We start from the raw sequence: 19,454 nt of genomic DNA, 5'->3' as shown, positions 1-19,454 counted from the left end.
TTCGGTATCCTCAGCTGAGAATCTTTTCCATCTGTGAGTTGCGGATGGGCAGATGGAGGCAGTTGTGTTAACATTCTTCTCTATTCTAGCAGTAAATCTGACTTCAGGCTGTTGTCACATGAAAGATGGTATGACTTTTTTTGGGGGGGGGGGTGCTCATCGTGAGAGTGTACATTTCAGTATGGTCAGCAGCTCTGTGAAGCTCTACACAGGGATTCTTTAAGCCTAATGCCAATATCAGCAGGCTAACATCTGCTAATTAGCATTAATTAGGCGGATATTTGGTTATGAACCAAAAAACTAAAGTACTGAATTAATTTTGTTTTTAATTTGAATGGCTTTGCCAAATGAATGATCCAAATGGCTATTAAAACTCCACATGCATGCACCATATATGTCAACACCAAATGTCACTGGGTTTCATTCAATGCACAAAAATAAAGTAATGCAAATAGAATAAAATAAAAGTATTTAATCTTCATCGTGACTAAAGTAGCATAATGTCTGAAAATACTGATGCAACAGAATCATCAAGGTTCATCCTCTTTGGACCATGAATTTAACTCGTTCATGGTTTAATTTGTTACAATTCATTCAAGTCCAAAGCAAAGTGGCGGCGTGACTGGCACTTTGCCACTTGTATGACAAATAAGGAAACCATCACCACAATGATTAAATTGTTTGCTCTGCTCTACAAAAGACATCTTTTTAGAGTGCTCTGCAAAGGTCACATCAACATTATTGCTGTCAGTGTCAGTAAAAAGCTTTATCACACTGCTATCTCCATAAAAAAGTATTGGAAACCAGGCTTATGTTTTATAGCTCTGAAAATGTAGCATAAAACTTCTGTATGCATAACACATATGTACAGCTGTAAGTAGAACATCATGTCAAAAGAGCAGAAACCTAAACAAAGCCACTTCATCTTCTGGTTCCAATTACCCATCACATGACCTATCCATCCATCCTCATATACAACCATTCATCCTCCTTCATTGCCTTGTGGCCCAGTTTTGGCTATATCCCCTTTTCTCCCTTCCAAAAGACGAGACATATGCAGCGCGTGATTAACTCCTTAACACAGAGTTTCCACTGTTTTTCCTTCATGAAAGAAGCGCTTGTCCCCTCCTGAAGGAGCCAAACTGACAGTCCCCTGGTTCCCTCAGGGTCTTTGAAGAGCCGCTATGACCGAATGACTGTGAGAACATCCGCAGTACTGTGTAGCCTAACAGCTGAGACTTAAAAGAATGGATAAAATAAAAGTGGATCTGTTAAGGAGAATACAATACATGATGTATTACAAAATTTATACTTCTTTACCATGTTGTTTTTCTAGTGGACTGTACACTGGAATCAGGCAATAGAAAAAGAAGCCAATAGGAGGTCATGATCCCATTAAAATGTCCAGGAGATGCAAAACGGTATACAATGATTGTCACAGGAAACTGATTCAATGAGGACTGTTTTTAAATCTCTCTATAGCTACATGTATTGCTTTTTTATTCCAAAGAAGTAAATGAGGAAAAACCAACCAAATAACCATACACAAATGAAAAACAAATCAAAACTGCTATGAAAGAACCACAAAAGACAAAATACACCTTACAGTCAGTAATGTTTTCTGCAGCTTTTCAGGCCCTTTTCTACAAAAATGTTCTGTAAGCCAAAGAAAAAAGCACAGACCAGTCAGATAAAAATGGTCATTTCCTAATTACACAACATTATGGTCAAAAGTATATGGAATTGCTTCAGGAGTGGTATTATAGTACGACTGTACAACCCTTTTTGTATGAGTTCGTTTTTTGCAGGCAATAATAACAAATGGAAGGAGCACAAAGGTTACAAGGTTCTTCTGCAGCTATCAATGCCATATAATTACACTCTGCGTCATGCAGTTAAGTTTCACATAAACATAACATCAACAGAGAACAATTACAAAGCCAATGTAAACTTGACCGGAGGAAAGCACTGATACTCCAAGTTTGCTTCAGAGCCCAAACTAAGCAACAAAAGAAAACAGAGAATGCAACATAAAAGTAAATTCAATGATGTCAAGGAAAACATATAGGCACTGAAAAGGTCATATAAGCACAGCTTACAAAGATAATAAAATTTACACAATGTATACAATGTTGAAAAAACAAATCACCAGAGAAATATGTTGTACCTTGATAAAAACACAAAACAGCAATATTTGGTTCACGAAATTAGCTGAGGGTGCGATGTGGACTTTTCAGACGGAAACACACCATGGCACGTTGGTATAACTTTCTGCTTATTTTAATTCATTATCCATTATTTATAGCTCATATTGTGACAGTTATTTTCACGTGTGTATCTTGAAGAAAAATTGAATTTTTCAAGATGGAGTATTTCACTGCAATACCATTTTTTTGTGTATGTATTTTAGGATCAGCAGTTAAAATAGAGACTGGCAATAACATTAGGCAAAAATAGCTTTTTTCACTTAAACCGATCCACAGTTGAGGCAAATTATAAGACCCGAGTACCATCTAGTCTTACAGTCTACACCTTTTTATTTTAGCATGGTTCTGATAGCTTAAGATAATCTGATCCTTTAAGGTAGAAAAGATCTTAGTCAAGATTTAGTTCCAGAAAGTACCCAGGTGGCATAACACAACGTAATTTGAAATGAAAATACCTTTGACGCAATATCAACCTCACTTTTTGACTAAACTGAAAGTACACAGAGACACATGGCAGACTTCTTCTGTAGTCTGATCTGCAAAGAATGCCACTAGTGGTGAATATTTCAACAAAACTATATTTTACTTCTGATTAATAGGAGGATACCATATAATGGTATGCTTTTTTTAAATAAAGCATACAAAACTTCATCACACAGAAAGTAAGTGAATTCAAAGTGAATAATAAGCATGAAATAAAATGAGGTGTGCTTTGGGGTTTCATTTTTGGTTTAGTGGTTTAGCTGATTGAATAAAACATACAGTAAGAGCACATTATGTTGGCTTGGGTTAAGCAGAAGTATGGAAAAGCCATGTATATGAAATAGTTGGACAAAGGAGAGCAAAAGGCTGAAAATCCCTAAATACTTTATTTCTGTATGGAAAAAGAAGCAGTAATAATGCTCAAAGCGGAATTAAATCTGTCTCATAAGTACGGATAATTTCGTTAGATGATTCTAAATGTAGTATTTCACGTGTACCTGTGTGTCAAAATTTCAAATTTAGATGTGAAGAATAACATCATTAAAAGCTTGGAGAGTAAGATTTTTAAGATTTAAGATAGACTTTCTTTTGCTAGAGATGCTGTTCTGCAGCAAATACAGCATAAATTAAAGTGTTTCTTTTAAGAATCAACATCAAATAGACCCTTATCTAAAATACATAAAAGAGATGAGGATTATATCCTAAACTAATTCAGGTCAGATCTGTATTCCTGTGTGCTGGTACATCTAATTGGGGGGGAGTGGCTTGGTATACTCCGAGGACCAGTTTTTGGTTATTTTTAGTACCTTTAGTACCTGTGGAGAGCATATATAGAATAGCTATTTTTCTGACACCTGGATGGCAAATTAGTTTTCTAACCTCAACAGCAATTCATATTCAATTCGTGAATATATCTGCAGGCAAATATGAGGCGGTCAAACAGTAAAATAGGCCGGAGACATTATATCAATTTAATCCAATCATGCTAAGTCTGTGGCTGCAAGGTCACGTATGAAAAATGTGTTTTTGCCTAATTTGGTACCCCAGTCATGAAATTATGCAAATTAAATTTTGGATAACCTGAAGTCCTAACACCAAGTTTTGTGTCACGCTATAGGTGTGTCCAGGTTCAGTGGCCATGTTCTTGGAAGGTTGTAAAACCTTATTTTTGGTTATGTTATGACTTCACTTCCTGTTTGAAAATTCTGATTGACTGCAATAAACAGGCACAGAAAAAATCTCACGACTTTTGGTGTATAGTTATCTCTACGCACTTTGCTGAAGGTAGGAAAAACTGAAAAAATATTAATAAAGCGCAGTTTTTCAAAAGGGGGTCTCAAGTCTATGGAACTTTTTTGGTTTTTAATAAATCAAATGAAAACTTATTGCCCTTAAATTAAAAAAAATGCATGTAATAACTCATTTACTACTAAGTTTTTTAGTGTCAATTTTAAAGCCTCTTTTAAAAAAAAATACCACATGACAGATAATGATGACACCATGCTCTGAAGACAACCCAATCCCAAAACTTCAACTATACCTTTTTAAGAGAAAAAAATGGGGATGTACTTTAAAGGTTAAATCTTGCAGTTTGACCAGCTGGTGGTCCTAGAGTGTTTATTCACTGAGATGAAACTTTGAATAGGGACAATTCTCTGCCCCTTTGTACAGAATTTAATTTTTCAAAACTTTTTATGATACAGTGTACGGGTTGGCATACAAGCCAGTGGTAGAACTGAAAGAAAAAAAAATCTAATGGATGTCTAAGCATATAAGCAAAGTATAGTGGTGGACATACTGCAGAGTAAAAGAAATGAATGAACTTTGGATTATGCTTTTGCACCACTGTTCTCACAGTTGTGTCCAGTTTAGGCACAGGTTGTGGTGTGAGGTTGATATATAGTTGTTACTTTAAAAAAAGGACTCCTGAAACGAATACAATGATGTATATAGGTTATTATAATACACCTTACCAATATGACTCAACTGTTCCTCTTGATCTAAAGCACTTCTTATTCTTGACTGGTCCTGGATTCACCCTAAACTCTAACAGTAAAATTTCAATTCCTTGACCGAAAAACTATGTTGTGGTTAAACTTCCAACAAATTTTAGTCTTTTGCAAATCCATCATAAACTTTGTGCAATTTGTAGTTCAAAACACTTATTTCACAACCTGTGGTGGCATAATAGCTGTCTTTTGCTGTGGTGTTTTACTTTCAGATGTATCCAAAGTACCTTCCTTTCCTTTCTTCCTGGGTGGTTTTTTTATGGGAGTCTTCTTTGGTGTAGGATCCAGTGGGTCCCCTGTCCTGGAGCCGTTCAAGTCCTGCTTTTCCGGGCTCTTGGCTTCAGGGGTCCCAAGGTTGGTTTTTACAGGTGCCACCATTTTCTGTAGGCTACTTGAGGTGGGCAGCTGGGGTTTGGTGGAGCCTTGCTCAATCTGGCTCAATCCAGTGGAGCCGGTTCTTTTGGCTTTCTGTGGAGGTGTGGGCTTCTCCCGGTTTGCCCTTGGTGTGGAGAGACCATTGGTCTTTGTCAGCCCTGTTCCCTCATTCCTGTTGATGCTTTGGGTTTTTTCCTTGAGCTGAGCGGCAAGCAGCGTAGCAGCCTCTGAGTTCATATGAGGATGGATGACCTTTGGGCTCTTGGGTGGCTCCTTAGGGGTCTGCTTTGAACTATCAACACTTTTCTTTTCAGGCGAGGAGCAGTGAAAATTACTTATCTTCTTGAGGGCACTCTGAACAACACCATTGATGTGCTCCATGTGACTGGGACTGCCGTGCTCATCCCCAGACTTTTTTCCTCGCAGAGGTTTGTGTTTTTTAGGGGAGCCACTGGCATCTGCCTCCTGCCCCTCCTGTATCTTCTGTCGGTCATGATGCTTTTCCTTTATTCTTTGCCACTCTTCACTCTTAGATGAGCCATCACTTGAACTTCTCTTTTTCTCCTTTGACACTGCAAGTGCCTTAATTCCCCCCTGCTGCTCAGGCTGGGGAGACCCTGTGGTATTCCCGTGTATCCATGACACCTTGGGTTTAGTGGATGGGTCTGGTGGCCGGGGTTTGGGCTTGCCAGGTGAAGGCGGTGGCTTTCCATTGCGCTTGGCCTCTAATATAGGAGTGCCATCTCTATCCTTGCCACTGTTCTCATCCTCCTTCGACTGCTTGGAGAGGCGGGCGACCAAGGCATACTGTGGCTCACTACCTTCTGTTTTGGTTACACTTGTGTCTTTCAGGGAGGTGTATTCACCAGCGTCATCTTCATCAGGGACAGATTCTGGCTTCTCTGCTGCAGGGCTGGGGCTCCGCTTGTCATTCATGGAGTCTGTGGATCATTGGCAGGTCAAGAGATGCTACTCAAAAATGGTGTTTGTTTATTTCAATCCTGATTATACGTGCTGTTGCAGCATTACATTACTTGATATGATCACTACGTTTACTGCATGTTTGCTGTTGTTCAATTATACTGAAAATAACTGGGTCAATAACTGGGTCAATTCGGCAACTTGATGATCTTACTCAAAATCCATTTTTGTAAAGAGACCCACATCAAAGAGAAACAGACTAAAACTGGCTAAAGCATCATTTGCAATTTCATAGTTCAAGATTAGAAACTGACGGAATGGGTGTTTTCCACCAAACTTTAAGGATTTAGTCACTGTTTGGATGTGTGCAATATGCTGACTTGACCATTCCATTTCCTGTTTATGCTCTTCTTGTTCTCAAAGGAGAATCTAAATTTAAATGGCATAAATGCCAACTATTATGTAGCTATTAGAGAAGTGAGTGAGTCACTGGATAGTCACATTGGGGAATATGATTATCTCGCATGTGTGTCCATACAAGATAGCTGAACTGTTTTTTTTTTTGTTTTTTTTTACATGATTACTCACCTTCATGCGGAACACAGTAAACTGGCCCCTCATCTCCGCTCTCAAAAGAAGAGAAGGACCCCTGGGATGACCAGGAGGAGGGGGAGTGCTGTTCAGCCACAGAGGGGGGCTCAATGAAGCTGCAGTTGAAGGTGTTCTCTGGGTCATGGTGGGCTACTGAGAACAAAAAACAAATGCAAAAGTCAAAAGGTCAGTCAGAGGTTTTTTTTTACTGTGTTACAGGACAAACAGTCTGCTCTTACTCAGTCTCACAGCAAAGTTGTAGAAAGCATTGGTTTAACTAACTCTGTAGAAAAATAGGTTTTACATGTGAGCTAACAAAGGCTCTGACACTATGAGTTTCTAAAAGCAAATGGTGATAGTTTCATACCCATTCATAATTTATTAGCTGGAGCTGAATTCCCACAGCTGACGATATTCAGATTTTCTTTAGAGTTTGCTTGGAAAATCTTAACCAACAAACAACGCTCTTTATAATATACAGTATACTAATAAAGAGCTGAATGGTGAGATAAAACATTGCAATGTTATGTGGTTGCTTACTGTCTCTGCTGGGCTTTTCTAGTATTTTGTGGGTTCAGCAAAATGAACCACAAATGGGTTCTTCATCGTCATCTTCCACTGAGTCCTCTCCCTAACAATAAGTAGGTCAAGTCATGTTTCCCTCTCACAATCTCCCTTTCACTCTCTCATTCTTCTGTCCTCAGACACTACAGCATTCTGCTAACCCTTCAGTCTCAGGACAGCTGCGCTTTCTGAAGGGTACTTAAGCTTAATCTTCCCATCTGGTGTGAACCGGACTAAACCATACTGGGTGTTAACTTGCATGACCGGCCACATCAGATGCTCCTGTTTATATTCCTGATGACACATGGGTCCATGCGTTTGTTTAGACCTTAGATAAACCATCTATGGAAGGAATCCCCTAACTACCAGGACACTGGCCAAGACTGGCCTAAAACGATTTGCTAGTTTAAGAGATCTACAGCTAGATTTTTGCAGCCTGACTTGCAAAATGTATCTCTCTATATTCTTGCTGCATTTGTATTAGTGTTTGATATGGATGCACTTTTAAAATGTTACAAAAGAAGAAAATCCAGCAGATTATCTGCTTAGACGCTGTTTTTATATTCTCCCATTATAGCAAACAAGTCTGGTTTATCTGTCACCCTAAACCAGTCTGAAGTTTATTCTCTTGCCTCCCATGTGAATCAATGTGGCTCACACCATGTGACTTTCTGTTGAGCCTTTTGTGCTTTGAACTTTTTCTCCAAAAACAACATGATTGAGTCATGTTTTCCCCTTTAGTTTGCTGGATTTTATCTGAATTTCTACTTTCTAATTTAATTTTACGTTGCCCCTTTCAATCTGTTTTGAAAGTCAAGGTTTTCCCTTAGATATATGACTCACTTGGTTATTTTTACATTGATCTAAAATGGTTCCTTAAAAGGTTTCCTTCTTTCATCAAAACAAGAAGTCTAACTCCCTGAACAAAATATTTGATTTTGGGGTTCTATTGTCTTGTTTTATGCACTGAGGGGTGAATGTCAAAACAGTTGCAACATGTCTGTCTCAACTACTTGTATATATAAAGAGGTCACAAGATAGTATTTTTAAACACAGAGGGCTTACATTTCCAGTATCATTTTAAGATATCCCCATAACAATCTGCTATCTCTATGTTTTATATTAATTAATTTATAAAAATAAATCTGAAGCCAGAATGGAACTTCAATGTAAGATCGAAAACTATTTATGCTTAAGTAAATATTTGAATTATACAGGAAAAAAAGCTATTGTATATGTCTTTTCCACCACTTATGCAGGGTCCTCATAGTGTAGCAACAGGCAGACAGGCACAGACTGAAGGACAAAGGAATGTAGAACGGCAAAGATTTCAGTCATGTTAGTCAGCGATCTAACACATGGGCATTTTGCAAGTGATGTATGCAGCGATGAACAACTGCTGTCCTTAAAAATTGCTTGGTCCAGACTGTGAGTCTAGTAAGGAAGATCGCTATGCTGACTAGACGCCACTGTGATCCCTCTCTGCATGAAGGCCAACACACAACAGGGTATTATTGACCCATCTCCACAACAGAACTCCACCACCACAGCTGCTCAGTAGGGTGGTGGAAGTCTGGAGGATACAACAAGAAAGTTGATAGATCAAACACCTGGTCCATCTCTAGAAAACTGTGCACTGAATAATAATATGGTTCACCAGTAATAACAGTAAATAAAAATATACTTCAGCCTAAAACAGCATGGACATATGTTGCAACGTTGCATGTAAATTCTCATATACAAAGCCAGCGTACAGCCTACAGCCATTTGGACACTTCTGTTTTAAAAGAATGAATATATACAGCAGTATAACAGTAACTGGGTCATTCTAGTAAAAGCCAAAGTGTGACTTTGAGAAAATATTCTGACTTTTTGATTAGACAACTCCCAACTACACTGTGAGTATTGCAGCAAACACATTTGCAATACCAGCCAAACTTTGCCCGGATAAATAAAGAAGAAAAAAAGCAGCTGGTCTTAGCATCCGTCCATGAGGAAGCGTTTGGATATAGAGGAGGCAAGGAATGCCAGACAGACACGAATGTGCAGGGTGTGGAGTAAATATGCTTAGAAAGGAATGTTAAAATGCAAGCAAACAGCATTAGTTTCACCAAGAGGGAAATAGGTGACAGTGTGTTTATATAGGTTTTTTTTTATTGAGTCTAACTTTGCTAGGACTAAATGCTGTCCTTTAATTCATCCCTGACTTCTAAAATGTAGTTCCCATGCTGATAAATATTGCATTTTTCAATTTCAGGAAAATAAAGACAAATTGATTTTAAAAAAGTCTTATATTTAAAAAGAAAAGCAGGCATATGGAGGCATAATGTGAAAGATTTTCATTTAGGGTACTGTGGTTCAACTTCCATGTGTTTCCAAATGTTTATTTAGCTTAATTTTCATTGATTGTTTATTATTGTTTATAAACATACCATTTCAAAACATTGACCACATTAGATATTTCTTCACCATGTTCTGCTTTATCAGACCATTACATTTGACTGATAGGACAGCAAGAACTCAAATGGCAAATATAGGCTGACTATAAACATTTTTAAATACTACAAACAAACTGAAAATTGAATTTAGTTTCATGGGAACTTAATTTTTAGGTGAGAGCCAACACCCCCCAGCCCCCATCTCCCCTACCCCTGTTTTATTATCATTTGGTCTTACCACATCTGTTGCCACTGACCCTGATGTGGATAAATCACACTTCTGACACTAGCTGGGGTAAATTTGACCACTTCCTGTTTCCAGCCCTATGGCCCCCCTCTGGAATGTGTGTGTGTTTGTGTGTTCTGTGTGCAGGACTGTGTGGCTTCAGTCGGAGCTGGAGTTTCTAAATGTTGGCAAACCATGCTTCTGTGAGTAGCACAAATGCAAGCAGGGTAGCAAAGATTTATGCAGGACAAACGAAGGAGAAGATGAAGGTTGGTATGAGGGTCTGCCTTCAAGTCTGACTGCAACATTTTTCACATTTACTGTCTAAAACTGTTGAAACTTTAGTTTTTCAAGGCCTAAAAATAGATTTTTCTTTACTTGCATTCTTAAGAAATCCTTTTACCTACATGATTTGCACTTGCTCACAAATAAGCATTAATGTCCCATAGGATGACACAGGCAACACAGTCCATGTGTTGTATTTTCAAATGAGGCATAATGTGGACAGATTGTAGCTTAAATAATCAGTTGGAAAAATGAGAAAGCACATGCTGCTCAGACTTGGAAAAGAAACCAGGTCATTATGATTTAACCCCTTATGCACTACACTGACTTCAAAAACACATTTTAAAGCATCTGTCTTTTTCAGAAAACACAAATCAAAGTAAGGTTGGGAACATCTGTGTCACTGACCAGCCATATATGCTTTTACTCTGCAAAATGTTACAAAATACAGAGAGATGATTGGATTGACAGATTAACTTATCATTTTAGAATCAGAAAATGTCAGGATAAGTCAGTGTCTTGAAAATATTGGAAATTCCATTTAACAGCGCAGCAAATATCGCTTCTGCTGTCTGATATGATGCACAAATGAATGTATTTATTGCATAGGTAATGGGAAATGATTTGATAACAAACCTTAGTGTTTTAAAATTTAAACAACTCCAAATCCAAAGCAAATAGCCATAATACGTTGACTAGTCTGACATCTGTAGAAAAGCAAAACAAAAAACGAAAAAAAAAACCCAAAGCCTGGGGTCACAAACACATCTGTCACACACCACGAGACCTCCACATGGAGCAGCAGAACTACAGCGTCCACCCAAACAGTGCAGCCTTTGATAGCTCGTCACTCACCACCATGTGGGGCCCCCAACAACCACTGGCTTTCTTTTTAATAACACAGCCTCCTCCTCAGCACAAGAAAAAAAATTCTTGTGAAGAAGATGATGGAAAAGAGTAAAGAAAATAGGGAGAAAAAAGCCCAAGTTTAGGGTCGTAATAATATGAACACATGGCATTTGGCAGTGCCAAGAATAATAATGGGCTCTAAAACCAGTGCATTCTTTTCAAATGAAACCTCATACTCGCCTGGCAGCCACCATACACTTTTCAACCCTATTCATCTTCTAGGCAGCAGCCTAAGGTAGCACTAAAAGAAAATGCTTACACTGATTGACAGACATTAGCGTCATTGTCTACATGACGTTAAAATTAAAAACATTTGAAAGCACTGATAGCCACTAAAACACAGCTTTTATACCATCTACGTATACTGCTTACACAGAATATCATTACATTCACTGGCTTTTACTGAATCTAATAAAAATATACATTTTAGCAGACTGTGCAAGAATCAAAGACAACGATTACAGAGAATACAGAAGCTTCTGGTAGCACTGTGGTGGTATATGAGAAATAGTTTTCGGGCTCACCGACTACTTTGGGCAGTTTCTGTCTCCTCAGTGGAATACGGGGAAGTTTAGTGCTGATTCTGCTGAATCGTCCACACAAGATCCGTTTGGCTTTTTTGCTGTTGAAAAGGGATGACGCCATGGAAATCCAAATGAATCATTCAAACTAGGCATTTTAAACCTGGCCCTCTGCCTCTTTTGAGGGCTCAGGGACTGCTCATATTGCTATTCACAATATAATGTCAATATATAAAAGCTCTTGAAATACAATTTATGTGCATTTATTAATTTAACAACCTGTGAGAAAATGTACAAAGAAAATATTTTTCTCTGTTTTTATAACCAGGGCAGGCCTCCTAATAGAAACTCAAGCGCCTAATGTGGACCGCTGAGGTGAAGGCACCTATCTGTCACTCACTTGTGGTTGTCTTTGTGCCGACAGAGGCAGCAGCAGCACAGCAGTGAGAGGAGGACAATCAGTAAAAAGGAGACCAAGGTCCCAGCTGCAATCACACCCATCCGCTGGTTGGGCTCTGAAAGACAAAATGCAGGGAATGGTGGGTGTGCCACAATGTGTTGGTGAAGTCTGAATACCAGTTTCAACAAATAGCTCTCTCAGTCATAGCTAAAACAAAAAAGCGTGGCATGTAGGACATTATTACGAATTAATATGAAATCGCATTGAAGATACCATAATATAGTGTTTAACTCGTGTATTTGTTAATCTGGCAGATTTGACAATAACTGTAGATTATAGCGCTCCCCCCTTTAAAACCAATTGGGCTTTTGTTGTTGATTTTCTGCAATTAGCTTCCTCCTCTCACACCCTCTTTGTTATAGACCCTTCATCATAACTCAAAGATTTATTAGCATTCCTCCCACTTGAAGTTTGATACACCCCAAAGACAATCAGTGGTGTATTGTACAGTTATGGGCACCATTTAGTATTGGGAAAGAGAGACAAGCACCAGAAGAGAAGTAACACATAGGAGTAAAAAAGCAATGAGCCTCGGGTTTTACGCTGTCACATACGTCTCTGGTTGTTGGGTGGTCTGTCCTTGACATGTTGTCACCCTCAATTTGGAATGGAGTTGAGGTAAAAGTAGCAAAGGGTTAGTTTATCACTGACCAACTTGCCACCACCCATCATGTTCACTAGCCAAAATTCATGCAGTCTTTGTGTGTGATATTCTCCACGTCTGCCTCCAATAATCTCTTTCCAAACAGTATTTTTTCTCTATTCTCTGTATCCATTCCAGTTTCTCATTTTTCTTTCCTTTCCTCTATCCCTTTCTTTTTTTTCTTCCTTCCTTTCTCTCTTCTGCGGCTGGACAGGAACAGAGCCAACAAACACAGCCATAAAAAGGACACCGGTCTAGGTCTGGAAACACAATCAAGGCCCTTTGGTGTCCCACTACACACACTGACCTAAATAGATGTATTTGTTGCTACTCAGCATATACAGCCAACTATTAGAAATTTAATATGCAGGCAGTATTGCTGGCATGTAATTTACAAATAAACAGTTCAGAGCATTTGAATTCTTTTGGTGTGTACAGTATAAAGTAAGAAATATCTGTTCAAGTTAGGAGAATAAAAAAGACCCACTAGTTTCTGACATACTCGCTAACCGCAACACATCAGTTAGCTCATAAAAAACTAAAAGTAAAAATAAAGATTTTCTTACGGAGATAGCAGGCACCAGACACAGGATCACAGTTCTTGTCATGGCAAGAGCATGTCTGGTTACAGTTGATTCCATACTGGCCAGTTGGACAGGTCATATTGCAGCTTGACAACAGAGAAGAGACAGAAAACATCTGCTTAATGTTGTGTCTGAGTAACCAGTATGTTACATGGAACAAAAGAAGAAAGAAGGGGATAACTGGGATTAGCTCCATATCCCAATCGTTTCTGCTGTGTTTGAGAGAATTTTGCTTTCTTTGTTCCTAAATTTTATTTTATTCGTTTAAACACATGCATCAAAACACAAACTCAACCTTTTAAGTCCCCAGATATATAAATGTGCTACAAACATCATATCACCACGTTCAACCCTTTGCCACTGCATACTGTACAGCTGTCAAGGGTATAAACAAGGCTGTTTTTATCTTTGAGGTGTCGTTTAACTTACTATGTGCCATAAAACCCGGGGTCACAGAGGCACTCTCCGGTAACAACATGACAGATGCCATTAAAACAATGACTGCAGTTGTTTTCACAGTTCTCGCCATATGTGCCATTGGGGCAGCGCACGTCACACCTATCACACACAGAAAGAATGTCTTGATTACACATAATGTCATTTTAAAGCTTAGAAGTATGAGTCATGGTCATTACCACAGTGCCAGAAATAGTCTCGTAATAGCTAGTAGTTAAATATTTAAAAGGAATACTAAACAACAAAACAGCATGCTCTTTTCTTTACACATTTGCATGTGCGCACGTGCGTGTGTGTGCATTTTTTTTTTTTTACCTGTCCCCAATCCAGCCAGGGTTACAGTGCGAACACTTGCCATAGATGGGCTCACAGTGGTGACCATCTTTACACGTAGGACACACTTCCTGGCAGTTTTCACCAAAAAAGCCCTTGGCGCAGACCTGATCACACCGAGTCCCATTCCATCCTCTCTCACATGTAATACAGCTTCCTCCTGTCACTTTACAGGGCTGCTGGCCTTTGCAGTGCCCACACCTGGTGGCAGCCAATGAAACACAGTTTTTTTTGTCTCCTCTTATCTAAATGTAATGAGACAGCTCAGTGATCAAAATCTTCATGAAACCAGCTGTATTAGTTTGCTTTAGATTCTTGCTCTAATCATTTGAAGGCGATAAACACTGAACCGTAGCAGTACTTGAAGCAATTGTACTGCACGTTTCTTGTGTTGTGACAATGATTGTGGGACAATGTGAATACCATTACCTCCTGAATACCAATTTCCATTGAATCTCGCTTGGGCATTGTTCCATTAAATTAGACATGTTTAGATTTAAGATTTTAGATATTAAATCCTCTAAAACCCACAGACCTGCAATATCACATGGACCAGGCATGGAAACTCAACATTATGCATCTGAAAAGCTCAGAATTTCCTGTTTAAATAATGGTACACTGCTTTCTGCCTACTTTAAAAAAAAAAAAAAAATCCCACCTGATCCTGCAGTTTTGACCATAAAATCCAGCAGGACATGGCTCCCTGCAGAACTTCCCACGGTACCCAGGCAGACAGGTACATGAACCATCAGCCTGGTTACACTTGCCATAGAGGCACTGGCAGTTTCGCTCACAGCGTGGACCCCAAAGCCTCTCCCTGCACTGGCAGCGTCCCGAGAACTGGTCGCATGGTGAATTGTTACAGTTACACTGGAGTGCACAGTTCCTCCCAGTCCAGCCAGGGTTGCACAAGCATCGCCCTGTCATCACATCACAGATTGAATTGATGCTGCAGTAGCAGTTGTTGTTGCACTGAGGACCCCAGAAGCCAGGATAGCATGTGCATTTTCCTGTTTCTTGGTCACACTTGCCCTTCTGGCAAAGACAAACATTCTCGCATTTAGGTCCCCAGCGATTGTGGTTGCAGGTGCACTCGCCGGTCAAATCATCGCACTGGCCATTGGGGTAACAGTGACATTCTCCCTTGCAGTCTGGTCCCCAGTACTCTGCAGGGCATTCTGTTAAAAGACAATGCAATCAGGAGAAGTTCTTACAGAGTCTAAGACTACAAATACTAGTAAAACTGGAAGGTTGTACTTAAGCGCAGTAGTGCTTTGAGCTACAAACACTGACATTGGAACTTTGTGTAAAAGCATGTTATGATAACTAATTTGAGAGAAATATAAGAACTAGCTGATGCATAAAGAATGCCATTTATTATACATGTATTTGGTCATTTGGTCATCATCCAAAATCTTGAAGGTACATGAATTCTGAATACCTGTTTTTTTGGACTAGCCTTTGCCAACTTTTTAAGATATTTGTTGTGTCAATAAGCAATATGTTGAAAAACTGACTGTCGAGAGTACTATACTGGAACATTTATATTTAACATGTAAAATGTATTTGCTTAATACCAGGAATGACACAAAATGAAAAATAAAGTGAGAAAAAAATTCTTACTGGTGTTACAGCTAGCTCCAAAGTATCCATGACGACAGCGGCATTCATTTGGCCTGACACACACCTCATTGTCCTTGCAGGTGAAGTTTCCTTCACAGAGGGCTGAGGTGAAAAGTATAGGCCATATTATTCTATTGGTGTGCACAATGAGCCATATGACATACTGCCAAATGTTAGCTCTAAGTGTGGTACATACGTGTCAGACATTCAGTTCCTAGCTGCCCCCATCCACTGCAGCACACTGGTGTTGATGATCTGGGGGTAAAAGGTAGAGAATGAAAGGGGGGAAAGATGAAGCACTTGATTAAAATAAAGCAAAACAAATATATTTCAAGTGACAACATTCACACGAAGTTCCTGCTTCTTTGGCTTTGTGCTTCTTACTGATGCAGCTGTTGCCAAATTCTGCAAATGCAAGCAGAATGTGCTAAGCATATGCATTACACATATGCTTAGCACATTGTTGTATAATTACCTCAATATGGTTCATTCCAATTTCTACAAGACACATACACTCAAAAGCTACTAGCTCCTGAAGCTCTACAGGCTTTTCTGCCTCCCCCAGCCTGTGATGGAGTGTGAATATTCAGAGGCAAAGTTTTGCAGACAAGTATTGGGCCTAACAGGAAAGAACGGCTGCATGTCCTCTTCCTCCCATGCCGGTGACCTCTGTGGGGCCCCTGCAACACGTCAGCTTGCCCTAAATTGTTTGAAGATGGCAGTTTGTGTTCAGTTGATGGGAAGGGAGTAGCAAAATTCTATTATCCTGCCAAAACCGGCACGTGTTCAAGATCATTGGTCAAACCTTTGAATTACTTGACTTGTATGGAAGGAAATTTTCCAAAGAATCTCTTTTTTTCTTTTTCATACAGTTTTGTTTAGATTTTTTTTTTGTTTGTTTGTTTTGTGTTTTGTTTTTTGTTTTTTTCAAGTGTGCCACACCAAATTTGGACAAACTGTAATCAACCCTTTATAATCGACCCTTTGTTAACCATTAACATTAATCCAATCCATGCCAGAATGCAGAAGGAGAAATTACCTTCACTGTTTAATGGAATTAATTTGGTCTTTACATGCTGTGTGCTTTTCATTACCACAGAAAGAATGCACGGACTACTTTCACAGACGACCTCAATTGCTGCTTTTTCACTGATTTGAAAAGAAGATTTTAGTGCTGAAAACATCACAAAGCCAGCAACTTTTTGCATTCTCAAAACACTGTTAGGAACACTTGAAGCTAGAAAACAATGACTATTGAGGGCACCGGCAAATGATTTTAGGATGTATTGCCATTAAAGCCAGATTCAGCAGTTGATTTTCCACTATGAGGAGACATATTGGAATGCTGACTAGTTGTGATAAATAATGAACTACTTCCCTCTGTTCATATGATTCAGGGCTATAAAAATAGAACAATAAATGGATAGTGGGGGAAAAAAAAGACAATCTAATGGTGAGTTCAGTGTCATGAATGGTGAAAAGTGCAAAGAGGGGCACAATATCAACCTTGTAGAGCAATAGAGGTCATGTACAGCATGCTGAAAACTTCATAGAGCATAACAATACTCTAGAACAGAATTTCCTTTCTGGCAAATGACAACGTTTTGCCCAGTGAGGCAAGATGACAGCACAGCTTTAGCTTTTGAAGAGCAGCTGCTGATGACTTTCTATCTGAGTGCACAGGAAAATACAGTGTGTGGCTTTTCAGATAAGCTATTTCCCCCCTCTCTCGCTCTCTTTTTTCAAATAAGCTATTTTTGGTCCGATAACATTTTCAACATAAAAAAAGTAAGTGATAACTTTTAAGCTCATCCATCCTAAAGTAATCAGCTACAAGTATATGGTTACTTATCACACATTGTTTAGAACATACTGGAAAATGATCCCTGGATTACATTTGCTGTTTCTGGCCTACCACAATTTACAAAATTCAAAACATCAGTTCGAGCTTGGATACTACAGTCAGCAATTATGGGCTTGGATGTTTTTCTTTTACACAAGTTACTGAAAGGCTCAGGAGATCACCAAGAAATGCCTTTAGGATCACTTACTTTTGCTTTTATGACAGGATTTTAACCTAAATCCTATCAGTTTTGCGTTTCATTAACTCCTCCAAAATCTGGTTCTTAAAAGTGCATTATCAACCACACTATTAAATAGTGCCACGAGTGCTGTAAGGGTCTGTAAGAGCGCCCTCTTCAGAGCAACAAAAACATTTCGGTTCCAGATGTAGCACACACATCTGTATAGCTATGCTTTTCTTCAGTGGACTCCTCCTCTTGCTATCTTGCTATGGCTACACTGAACAGGGAGCGCGTTATATGTAAGGGAGAGGGGGTGGTGGGTCGACGTGACATAATGCATAAAAAACAAAGTGTTTCTAAGATCTCCTGACCTAAAATACGTATCTTTTAAATACTAAAGACGGCGGATGGCTTCACAAAATATTCGGCGACTTTGGAGGACCACTATTTACGCACAAGGCCACCAATGGAAACGTCAAATTTATAAAGTTACGCATTTTTCCACAAAACAAGAAATAAAAAACACTTTGAATAACTACTTATTTCCCAACTCTAGCGGAACCTTTTTGAAGGAAGTTCCCATCCCCCCGAAAATGGAGAATAAGAAGCAAAAAAAATGTTATCTTATTGCAAATCTTATTGTACAAGCTGATTTGCAGTAACAACAAATCGAATAGCTCCCATTTCCCCCCTGCATGCTTACCCGGGTACTTTGCACACATTCCTGCCTTTGGGGTTGAGTTCTTGGCTGAAACCGGAGCAGAAGAAAAGACAAACCAACGCAAGAAAAGTAAAAGAGTTCTTTACTTCCATTGTACAAGCAGCATCATCCTTCTAGACGCCGTATTTACGCCGCATTACCCTCATCCAAAAGTTACGACGGCTGGGTTTCAGTGTTCTTTGCACACTCCAGTTTCTTTAATGCACATAAAACGAATGCGCATCCCTTTTAAATAGGCTAATAAATCCTTAAGGTGTTTTAAAAAGTCTCGCCACCACCTACGCCATCGAGAAACTTTCCAAAACTGACCAGCGACGGCAGCTCCAACCGCAAAGGAGAAAAAGTCATAAAGCCAAAGTTGCAATCGCAGTAGTCTTAGTAAACGTCTTTTCTCCTGTTGTGTTACTTATTCCTTGAAAGAGGTCATAAGCCACATGCCTCCAGATTCAAAATGAATCAAATATTTTTTTCTCTTGCCAAAATGTGTCCTCGGAGCTTCTGGGAATGTGTAGACTGTTGATAATCTTTACAAAAAAATAAAATTAAAATAAAGCAGAGTGTCACTATGTCGCTTTTGTTCCTCTCGAATGAGACGCGCTTAATCCTTAACTTTGTTCCTCTCTTGCGCTCTCAGGAGTGGCAGAAGGGAAATTCCTGATTTGTTACTCTATCTTTGGCTCAGTGCGCCATGCGTGAGCCACCAAATTTACATAAGCCTGTGCGCAACAGGGTCTGATTGAAGGAAAAGGGTTAAAAAGAAATAAAGAAAAAATGTATTGTGCTCCGTTCTTAGATTTTAACAAACAGTAGAGGTAATTACCTATATTGATGACATTTAGTGGAAATATTATATTTATTAACAAAAGTTATGTACATAGATCATCTTAGACGTTGACTTATCAGATTTATAAGTATAATTTATAGAAGACTACGCATTTCAACCAAACCGTATTTTAAAGTAGTTGGGTTTTTTTTTTTTATTATTATTGTGTGAGCCTTTGTGTGGCGGCTTCAGGGGGCAGCAGTGTATTACCCACAACTGAGACAATAGCTCCCCCATCTGTCAACATGAACGTAGTGA

General features: G+C 39.1%; 1 protein-coding gene across 2 annotated transcripts; it reads right to left on the bottom strand.

Moving 5' to 3' along the window:
- Window positions 1–1,290: 1,290 nt before the first annotated feature.
- Window positions 1,291–19,039, bottom strand: scarf2 (scavenger receptor class F, member 2). Of its 2 annotated transcripts, XM_080893079.1 has the most exons (11): window positions 18,356–19,035; window positions 15,825–15,883; window positions 15,629–15,730; window positions 14,664–15,183; window positions 13,988–14,206; window positions 13,646–13,774; window positions 13,199–13,302; window positions 11,930–12,044; window positions 11,533–11,630; window positions 6,584–6,739; window positions 1,291–6,015 (listed from the first exon to the last, which is right to left on the bottom strand). In XM_080893079.1, exons 1-11 carry the CDS (start codon window positions 18,463–18,465, stop codon window positions 4,853–4,855), a joined length of 2,775 nt encoding a protein of 924 aa, XP_080749205.1. In that variant the 5' UTR covers window positions 18,466–19,035; the 3' UTR covers window positions 1,291–4,852. The 2 variants fall into 2 exon arrangements, with proteins under 2 accessions (XP_080749205.1, XP_080749206.1); XM_080893080.1 differs by lacking the exon at window positions 13,988–14,206 and having other exon boundaries at window positions 18,356–19,039.
- Between the last annotated feature and the right edge of the window lie 415 nt (window positions 19,040–19,454).

The sequence above is a fragment of the Rhamphochromis sp. 'chilingali' genome (genome assembly GCF_963969265.1).
Source record: "Rhamphochromis sp. 'chilingali' genome assembly, chromosome: 10".
NCBI classification, from domain to species: Eukaryota; Metazoa; Chordata; class Actinopteri; order Cichliformes; family Cichlidae; genus Rhamphochromis; species Rhamphochromis sp. 'chilingali'.
Note: the sequence above shows the minus strand (reverse complement) of the source record. Positions and strands in the feature narration are given on the sequence as shown.